This window comes from Amyelois transitella, chromosome 26, assembly GCF_032362555.1.
Source record: "Amyelois transitella isolate CPQ chromosome 26, ilAmyTran1.1, whole genome shotgun sequence".
NCBI classification, from domain to species: domain Eukaryota; kingdom Metazoa; phylum Arthropoda; class Insecta; order Lepidoptera; family Pyralidae; genus Amyelois; species Amyelois transitella.
The window spans coordinates 5211573-5223008 of NC_083529.1; the positions used below are offsets into that span (position 1 = coordinate 5211573).

Here is an 11436-nt window from a genome sequence, read left to right on the forward strand (position 1 = left end):
AAATTAAGTACTGAATAGTTTTGGTATTATAAAACGTTTAGGGACTAAGTAAAAGGACATTTCATTAATTATAATTAGGTTATATCACACAATATTCTTATAAAGATATGCTGTTTTAAGCGTTGGTCATATAGAAATTCAGAAATTAGCATTTGATATCCTTAGAATAGAAACTTAAACAACTGGTGCAAAGCGGGGAGTTGCCCTTGAGACAAATGCATTGAGAGTTAGGCTATTATATTTCTATTTGAAAATTCCATTATTTCTTGGACGGAAGGAACGGTTTTGAGCTAAGAGGGGCTCGCGATTAGGGCATTGTTAACTATATTCACTCGCGCAATTCACAGCCATTTTACATTAAAGCTGGCATCTTCGTTATTATATCCTTTTTTGTCGTAGGCCTAATTTTTTTAATATTCTTTTACTTTTTGTATTAAATTAAAGAATGATTCAATTTTGTATAATTGCACAAATTACAAGTATAAAAATACAGACACAAAGCCATCATACAGACTGAATTAACATTCATTTGGTCAATTTTTGTTTTTTAAATCATAACGCAGTAAAGGGGACTACTACTAAGAATATCCCTTACTTTCTATAACTTTTAAATATTTTCAAGTTTTATGCGGTCCATGAATTTTAGGGTATAGTCTTTTGAATAAATGAATTAAATCTAGTTTTATTAGAGTGGCAATTTGTGGATACAAATATCACGTTTTATAGTAAAAAAAATCGCGTGGCCTCTCAGTCTTTTCAAGACTGTTGGATCTATCTTCCCCGCAAGGGATATAGACGTGACTATATACAAAGTAAAAAACACGTATCTTTGTACAAAGTTTTTGTTAGAAGATTTTACATTCCACACCTCTGTAAACAAGTTTAAAAAAGAGGTTTTATATTCGACTATAGTACCTTCATAATATACAAAAGCAATGCCCCAATCGCAAGATCTAATTTAAAAGAAGCTAGTTGTGGCACCATAAAGAGTTTTAAACAATTTCTTATGAAATATAATCATATCCTATAATGGAGGTCAAATAGCAAGCATTTATATCATAGCCGCAAAATTCATTTCATCTATATGGTCTTTGCATTTCCAATATAAATTATATAAGTAAATAAATTCATCTGTGTCAAACTAAATAAATAAAAAAAAAATCAACAATATTGCATTGCCTCAGATTAACATCAAACGTGCGTTGCGAATGGCAATTTATTTACAAAAAAAAAATAGACAAATACTTTAACTATATAAACGAACAAATTCATTTTTGCTATAAATAAACAGATTTATCAATTCTTCAACATTCCCAAAACGAAACACGAAAAAAATACCTAATGTACACGAATTTCGTTTTTACAATTTTTCAAAAACTTGAGTAATTATATATATTTTTGACTCCCATAAATTTATTTTTCAACACCGCACTTCAATGTTTCCGTAGCTTTAGGTTGGCAAAATAACTATAATCTACGAAACAAATTATTAAAAAATAATAAGTCTTTCTAAATATCTACAATGAACACGGTTTAGCGCGAAACAAGAAATCTAAGCATTGCAAGACAGAGATTTTGAGGTAAATTGTTACTATATGGCAACACTGGAAAGAGAAGGTAACAACGCCAAAGATAAAAGCCCAATTACAAATTATATGTCGCACATACGATATGTTATTTAATATTTACTAGCTTATATTAGGTATAAATGGAAAATTTCATTGCTCAATGAGAGAAAGAAAGTGCATGGTAAGTGTTTAATAAATAACATATTATTTTTTGGTAGAAAATCAACATTATGTATTGCATGACCACCAGGCAGAATGAGGGTAAACGCACTCAAATTATTATTTAAAAAAGATGTAAGTAATGCGTACCTATATAATTTGTAAGTTGGCCTTATCGATTTTTATACCGTGGTTAGTATAATTATTGAGCTTACGTTTTTTTAAAGAATTTATTTACGAAAAAAATAATTATCATGGTTACACATTTTGTTACTGAATGAGCAGATTTCCTTATATATTACATTTTGACATGAAAGCTTGTGAGTAATTAGAAAGAAAATTGAGCTTAACGTTATATCAACCACGGTTTAAAACTGAACACCCCAAATTTGCAACAACAGAACGACATTAAAATAATCATCTTCAGCTAAAGTTTGGTCTTTTTAGTTTCATAACGATGTCAATATTTAAAAACTTATAAATCCTCTTTTTTCATCCAATAGTCATAAGTAATTTTTTTTCCGCGAGATTATTCTCCCATATTTTGTAAAAAAAAAACAATTTTTGAAATATTTTAGTTAAAAAATCGTGAAGGCTGTAATAGAAGATAGTAATTATAAAGAAAATCGTTCCGCAGTAACAAATTTGATAGAAAATATTAGAGAGTTACCCTTAACCATACATTTTTTGTATTAAATAAAGAATTCTTAAGAAGCTCTTGAATAATTCCTATCAGAAGATTTGGTATTAATTTCAGATCGAGAGTGACCTAATTAGACCTATAAGAGATATCCCTCTAATATTAGTTTGGCTTTGTCTTAATACTTCGTGCAACTGTCGTAGGAATCAACGAAGACAATTTCATGATACAGAGTTAACTTTCTAACAAGACGAAACTAATATAACTACTAAAATTCAACTAACAAACTAAACATTTCATATTGTGCTACGTATTTCTCTTCAATATATAAGAATAAATGAATATATCTTTGACTACACGCTAAATTCGTATGCTAAGTGCAAATCGATTGTACTAATATCCATTTTTAATATTGAAATGGAAGCTTCAATATGGGGTCGGTATGACGGTATCAATAATAATAACACAATGAAATATTTATGATAAAAAAGATAAGATATATATTTTTTTAATCTAAAATAAGATTTCATAAAACGTCAACTCATTCGGTAGTCTTTTAATTAAAAGTAACGAAATAATTATATGTCTTAGTCCAGTGTATATGTTTTTGTCATGGTATGGTATGGACATATCTTTTGATTTACAAAAAGACACTAGGTTAGAACTTACATAAGAGAAAATTACGTTAAAAAGAGGTCTATGAGTCAGGCAGTTAATATCTGAGTACGGTAATTATATCTCTTAAGGCGGACAGATTTAATCGAAAATATTATAACTATCCCACAAAAATAATCAGGCCATATATAGCTTACTCCTAACATTTAACACTTTGCCAGTATCAACTACGTTGTAGCGTTAACATAAAATTAGCCTATTTGTTGAAATTTATGTAAAGAATCGCTTCATTTCCTAACATTTGTCATCCTATTAAATCCATACATTAAACAGTGTCAACCTCTTTTTCACATGTTACTGGCCAGTTATAAAAAGTTACATGTTTTGTTTTTTATTAAGGAACTTGAGTGAAAAAATTTGAATATCAAAAACTAACTACGCAATAATTCATCAAAGAGATACATAATTTAGGTCGCTTTTATTTTTCAATATATATTATTTAAAGTGTGTGTGTGTTTTTATTTGTTGTAAAGCTCTAATATCGTAGTTCGCGAATTGAACAAAATTGGTGCCGAAACCCGGGAATAACATGCAAAAAGACTTATGAAACATTCAATGAAGTGGTAGTGGTGAGTGCTATAAATCAAGCTAATTTGGACCATAAAACTGTGAGTAAATGAACTTATAAAATTAACTAATTATTGGACTTGCGAGTTTCACGAAGTTATATGAACTTTTAAAAAATTTAAGTGATTTCATTAACTTTGAATAATTCGAGTTATACCCAGTGACTAGACGGGAAATACATACTCAAACGTTTTACGAGAGACATTTACAAATAATTTAATTCAATATTCCATATATTTTAATTATTTTCATTAGGAATTCCATTGACTTTTCACTAAACAAACTTGCCTATCATCATGAGTGTGAATAAATCAATCGTTATCCAAAAAGAAAGACTTGCCAAGTTATTAAAAGCTGAAAGTAATTACAAAAAGAGTCCGAAGGACAGAATAACACGAGGATATATAGAAACTAGACTAGAAAATGTTGATGCTTTATGGAAAGAATTTAATCAGGAGCATTATAATATTTACGGTTCAGCAACTACAGAAGAAATCAAAACTCAAGAGTATTTTGTTAAAGGGATATACGATATTTTTGAAGAAACTTACACTCACTACAAGGGCTGTTTAAGAGAGGCTCTTCGTGGAACGGGAGATGTCTTTGAGGAAGCCCAAGGGTCCATGGAATCTCAGTCTGTCGTAGAAAAACACAGGTCCAACGAAGTCAAATTACCAAAAATCGAGTTACCAAAATTCTGTGGTAAATATGAGGACTGGCAGCAATATTTTGATCTTTTTACCTCACTTATACACAAGAACCGTAGCTTGTCCGCTGTAGAAAAACTGCACTATCTTAAAAGTACTTTATCAGGCGAAGCTGAAGTTCTAATAAGAAATTTGCCCACCACGGATTTAAACTACGATGCTGCCTGGAAAAAATTGATAGCTCGATACAACAACAAAAGGTACAACTTAAACATAATACTCAAGAATTTATTCAGTCAAAAACAAATAACTAGCGAATCAGCCCATGCAATTAGAAGTTTGTTGGATACAACAACGTCGTGCATCACCTCAATTAATAATTTAGGAATCGAGACAAAGCAGTGGGATGTCATCCTCATTTTCTTAGTGGTGTCCAAGCTAGACAATGAATCACTCCGTCAATGGGAAGTCAATACCAGTGGAATTGCATCCGATGCCTTACCTTCGTGGTCTGATCTGGTACTATTTTTAGAATCTCGTTTTCGGACACTGGAAATGATTGACAGTGGTAAACAAATTTCCAAGGCTCCTCAATACAAACGTACAGAGAAGGTTAAATCATTTGCATCAGTTCACGACAACATTACAAAACATCAATGTACTATGTGTTCGGGAGATCATTTTCTCTACCAATGCAAGAGCTTTGGACAACTAATACCACGTGAGAGACAAGAGTTTGTACAGACCAAATCGCTATGTTATAACTGCTTATCACCCACTCACTCAGTATACAAATGTCGTTACACAACAAGTTGCCGTAGATGTGGTAGACGACATCACTCCTTGCTTCATCAAGAGAAGGAGAAACAGCAAGAGCTTACCAATAAATCGGAAAACAATCACGCGCACACACAATCACAGCGACAAAATCAAGCAGATATTCAACATTCATCACCCAATCATGGCGTGAACGTCGTTGCCAATTTTGCGAAGGAAGAAACGGTCATCGGTTCAGCTGACGTTCTTTTGGCAACGGCCATTGTGAAAGCGTATTCATTCAACGGGAAGTATTGTCTACTGCGTGCCTTGATCGACCAAGGCTCTCAAGCCTCCTTTGTAACAGAAGAGACTGTTCAGACGTTAGGCCTTAAACGTATACCTGTTAGCGGCTGCGTGTCAGGGGTAGGAGATGGTCGACTGCATATAAGACATATGGTTTCTTTCCGTATTGAGTCTCGTAGGGACCCAAGTAAATGTATTCAAATTTCTGCTTACGTATTAAGATCTCTTATTTCGCGTTTGCCTTCTAGCAAACCCTCATCACCTGATTGGTCAGAAATCGAGAACCTATCACTGGCCGATCCAGGATTTATTTCACCTGGTAGAATCGACGTTTTACTAGGAGCCGAAGTATACGGCGACATCATTTTGAATGACATCATCAAACACCCAGAGGGACACTTATTAGCACAAAACACTATCTTTGGGTGGATCATTTCAGGTAAGGTGCCGCAAGGAGCACCAACTGATGTCACAAAAATGGTAAGTTTAAATATTCAAGTCAAAGAAGACTTTTTACTCAAACAGTTTTGGGAGTTAGAAAATGAGCCAAACTCAATTCAAAAGAAATTCAGCAAGATGGAAGAAAAATGTGAAGAGTTTTTTGATTTAACTACTACTAGAAACAAGGAAGGTAGGTTTGTGGTTAGATTGCCTTTTAACAGCGATGATCCAGAGTGTCAATACGGAGGATTAAAGGAGATAGCACAGAAAAGATTTTATCATTTGGAGAAGAAGCTACAGAAGAACCCGAAATTAAAAGAAGAATATGGTAAGGTAATGCAGGAATATCAGGACCTGGGTCACATGAAGGAAATTAAGGACGAAGCAATTCATCCAAAGGCAGTGTATTTTCCACATCACGCCGTCGTAAGGGAAGACAGAGAGACGACAAAATTACGTGTTGTTTTCGACGCATCATGTAAGGGCGCGAACGGCGTTTCGTTGAATGACAACCTCCTTATGGGTCCCAAACTACAGCAAGATTTAAGGCACATTTTGATGAGATGGCGAAGATTCCCAATATGTATAGTTGCAGACATAGTCAAAATGTACCGGCAGGTACGTATACACGATGACGACACACGCTTTCAAAGGATATTATGGAGATTCAACCCAGATGAACCACTGGGTCAATTCGAGTTGCTTACACTCACCTTTGGAACAGCATGTGCACCTCATCTAGTAGTAAAATCACTGCAACGTTTAGCAGACGATGAACAACTCAACTTCCCTACAGCATCAGAAGTCACGAAACGAGATTTCTATGTCGACGATTTAATGACATGCTGTGAAACAGAAGAAGAAGCTATTCAAATTTATACTGAAATGAACAAGCTAATGGAAGCGGGCGGTTTTCAATTACAGAAGTGGAGTAGCAACAACAAGGTATTGCTCCAGTTCATCGGTCAAGATAATCAGAAAACAGCTCCATCAATTTACATTAAGGCTGACAACATGGTAAAAGTTCTGGGCATTTGTTGGAACAGAGATTCAGACGAATTTCAATATACAGTAGAGTTACATGAAGTTAATAAATCACCAACAAAGCGCCAGGTGTTGTCTGATATTGCTCGTATATACGACCCAATGGGTTGGATTGCTCCAGTTGTTTTAACTGCAAAGGTTTTCATTCAAAAATTGTGGAAGTCTGGGTTGTCTTGGGATGATGAACTTCCTGAAGATTTGTTACACGAATGGCTCAAATACAGAGCTGAACTCTCAGAACTAAAAACCATATTTATTCCAAGATGGCTAAATTTTAATCAAGGTTGTGAAGTTGAATTGCATGCCTTCGCAGACGCATCTCAAATGGCTTACGCTGGAGTGGTGTACTTTCGAACAATAAACTCTAATGGCGAAATTCACGTACACCTACTTACTTCAAAAACAAAAGTAGCTCCGATTGAGAAACAACTATCAATTCCACGATTGGAATTATGCGGAGCGGTTTTAGCTGCAAAATTGCTTAACGAAGTGGCACAAGTTATGAATGTACCTAAGCATAGGCTCTACGCATGGACAGACTCCACCGTTGTTTTGGCGTGGCTTCGTGGATTGCCATCAAGATGGACAACCTTCGTTAGCAATAGAGTATCGGAAATTCTTAACATTATAGAAAGTAGTCAGTTTAATCATGTTGGTACGAAGTTCAACCCCGCGGATTGCGCATCCAGAGGGCTACAACCATCTGATCTCAAAAGAGAGAAGCTCTGGTGGAGTGGACCAATATTCCTTTATGAAAGAAATATTACATTTTCAAAATTAGACTACACAACACAAGAAGAAACAAGAGCTAGTAAATCACAGAAAATCAAGACTTTAGTTGCACTGAAAAAAGAAGACGAAAATCAACACTTGATAGAAGAAGAAAAGAATTTCTTTTGGAGTAAATATTCATCGCTGAAGAAAATGTTGCGGATTGTCTCATATGTGAGGAGAATTTTTAGTTTTAGATTACAAAATATCGAAAGGGAGAAGTATCCGGATTATATCACAGCGAAAGAAATGAATGATTCTTTATTAAGTTGTGTTAAGAGAGTACAACATCTGTGGTTCAAGGAGGAAATCGCGCAACTTATGTCTGGAGGTTATGTCCCTAAGAAAAATTCAATGCACGCTCTCAACCCCTTTTTAGACGAAATGGGACTTCTGAGAGTAGGTGGCCGAATAAATTTATCACATTTGAGTTACGACGAACAACATCCCTTAATAATGCCTGAGATGAGTCTTCTTACCCAGGTCATTGTAGAGGATGCTCATAGCTCAACGATGCATGGTGGACCTCAAGCTATGCTCAATTACATAAGAAGCAAATTTTGGATAATACATGCTAGAATATTACTCAAGAAATTGTTTCGACGTTGCGTCACATGTATTAGGTATTCTCAACGTAAAGTCACCCCACTGATGGGTCAGTTACCGGAAGTTCGTTTGAAACCAAATAAGGTTTTTATGTCATCAGGTGTGGACTACGCGGGCCCCATAAATCTCAGATTTTCTCCTGGTAGAGGAGCTAAATCCTACAAAGGCTACGTTTGCTTATTTGTTTGCATGGTAACACGCGCTATCCACATAGAAGTGGTATCTGATTTGACTTCCAAGGGTTTTATTGCCGCTTTTCGTAGGTTTGTTGGTCGTCGTGGTCGTTGCACCGACTTGCATTGCGACAATGGCACTAACTTTGTTGGTGCTGACAAAGAGCTCAGAGAAATTTTCAACGCAACTAAATCAAAAATTCCTCAAGAGATTGCGGAATTATTAGCTATGGAAGGAACAAAGTTCCATTATATTCCACCTCTTAGTCCTAACTTTGGTGGTCTTTGGGAAGCAGGTGTGCGCTCAGTTAAGACACATTTAAAGAAGGTGATAGGGGATCGTACTCTGACCTATGAGGAAATGTGTACGGTTTTAGTGCAGATCGAATCTTGCCTCAATTCTCGACCACTTACTCAGTTAAGTGAACATTCAGTCGACCCTCTCCCCTTGACGCCTGGTCATTTTCTAGTAGGTGAACCTCTCATTAATGTATGTGACAATAATTTTGCGAATCAAACTGAAAATGTTAATTTAACTAGTAGATGGAAATTAGTCCTAAAAATTGCGAATGATTTCTGGCATAGATGGTCAAAAGACTATTTATTAAATTTAGATAAGAGATATAAATGGACTACAAAAAAATCAGAACCTGATGTTGGTGATATTGTAATTGTTAGAGAGGATAATCTTCCTCCAACTAAATGGATTCTTGGTAGAATCATTGAAACACATCCAGGCAAAGATAACATCACTCGTGTTATTACGATAAAATGCAAGGACAAATTGTTGAAACGTCCTATAAATAAACTTTGTTTACTGCCTAAATAATTCATGTTTGTTAAAAAAAAAAATATTGTAGTTTCTATAAATTGAATAATATTCTTTAGGTTCTTTCTTTAGTTCCACCATATGTTATGGTGGGCGGTTTTATATAATAAATAAAGCATTTGTAGTATAGGTATGTTATAGCCTTGTCACGGTGGGCGGTTTTATTGTATACTTTTATAATAATTTCACAAATCTTACGTTTACATGTAATTAATCAATAAGGTTTGACATAGAATACGTACTAGAATTTTTGTTAATTGAAGTGAATCTAAGTTCTTATAGACTGTTTTTTAAAGGACAAGTCCTTGGTGGGCGGGATGTTGAAATTTATGTAAAGAATCGCTTCATTTCCTAACATTTGTCATCCTATTAAATCCATACATTAAACAGTGTCAACCTCTTTTTCACATGTTACTGGCCAGTTATAAAAAGTTACATGTTTTGTTTTTTATTAAGGAACTTGAGTGAAAAAATTTGAATATCAAAAACTAACTACGCAATAATTCATCAAAGAGATACATAATTTAGGTCGCTTTTATTTTTCAATATATATTATTTAAAGTGTGTGTGTGTTTTTATTTGTTGTAAAGCTCTAATATCGTAGTTCGCGAATTGAACACTATTGAAGTGTTAACGTCTTATGAAATCTAAAACACTAAGTGCGATTTATATACGAGTAAACACGAACATTTTTAACACGTCATACTTAAACATGAAATAATAATATATGTCCATATTTTAAACACCAACCCCTTCGACTAACATGACCATAATATAAACTATATTAATATTAATAAACTCGCCATAACGAAAATGCGTATCGAATAATATAATTTAAAAAAAAACTTAATATCGTTGAACTAAAATCTAAAGGAAAATCAACGTTTGCAAATAACTTTTTAAAATTTTGTACATTGCAATGAGTTTAGAAATGCAAGCGCGTTTTTAGAAAGGCACTACACTCAACATTATTTATGAGATAAGAAATAAAAAGCAATTTTATTTTTATACTCACTTCTTGAATAAGGCTAAAAACTGAAACAATTTTTAGATGCAAATTCGATAAATGAAACTGAAAACAAAAAAAATTGGCGCCTTGGGTTTTATTTTTTTTAGATTCGAAAAAAATATATTAGCCACATTAATTTCTATTATTCATTTTAATTTTTTGATGATTTTTATTATATTTGAACATTAGGGTAACATAATTTTGTGAAAAATTATTAGTTAATATTAAATGGTCTACAAAAATGTAGTGTTACAATTTATTTTATAAAATTTTAAAAAAATTGTAAGTTATAACAGAATTTGCACTTAAAAATTGTTTCAGTTGCATTTAGGCCTTATTTACTAAGTAATCCTTTATCAACATGTTAATTATATTAATCACAAAAAAAAAACTAAATATTTCCTTAAACCTAACATGAACTTATGATGGAAGATTCCTACGATTATTTTGGTTTCGTCTATCGTGGCATAGTGCCACATATTTTGTGCACTTTTCGAGAAATTGTATACTTTTTTAAAAGCAAAAGCTTCCACTGTAAGCATATGAAATATGTCATTACCCCTAAAACGCAGACGAGAGTCTAACGATAACATGCAAAAAGTGACTAAAAAATAACTAAGTAATCTATACGACGAAGTGAGGAACTGACGGTAATAATACGGAGTTCTACATTTTGGCCGTAAAAAATACTATACAATTCCCGTACAAATTAAAATATTTTAAGGATAAATCAGTTTTTTCCCAATAGACATAGTATGTGTTGCGCTGAAGAAATGTCATTAATTTTATTTTCTTTTTTTTTGTTTTACATTGTTTTGTGACGCAATATACATAGAGTATAAGTTAATTTTCTGTATAAATTGGCTATGTCAAAAGAAGCATTTACATATATTTATATGTAGGCATTTACTTTAATTATTATTAGATATTTTTTTTTTGTTCTTTAGAAAAGTTGTCTAGCATTGAAAACCGAACCCCTAAAATATTGTATTTAATTTGTGCGAAATTTATATAAAAACACAATTGCTACGGAATACGGAACCGTAGCATACACTATGTTGCTTTAATATACAAATTAAAATTAACAATTGACGAAAAATAGCCGATCCAACTATCAAAGCAACACGCCTACTATCAATTCCTTTAATCATAAACCCCACACCTATTATAAGCGTTACACATCCATAAAAATTCATTTCATATTAAGTTAAATAAATAAAAAGTGATACACTTATACACTATTAG

General features: G+C 33.3%; 1 protein-coding gene across 1 annotated transcript; it reads left to right on the top strand.

The window, feature by feature from the left end:
* The first annotated feature begins 3905 nt into the window (after window positions 1-3905).
* Window positions 3906-9182, top strand: LOC132903428 (uncharacterized). Its single transcript, XM_060951730.1, has one exon. The coding sequence runs from the start codon at window positions 3906-3908 to the stop codon at window positions 9180-9182; it is 5277 nt and encodes a 1758-aa protein (XP_060807713.1).
* Window positions 9183-11436: the final 2254 nt, after the last annotated feature.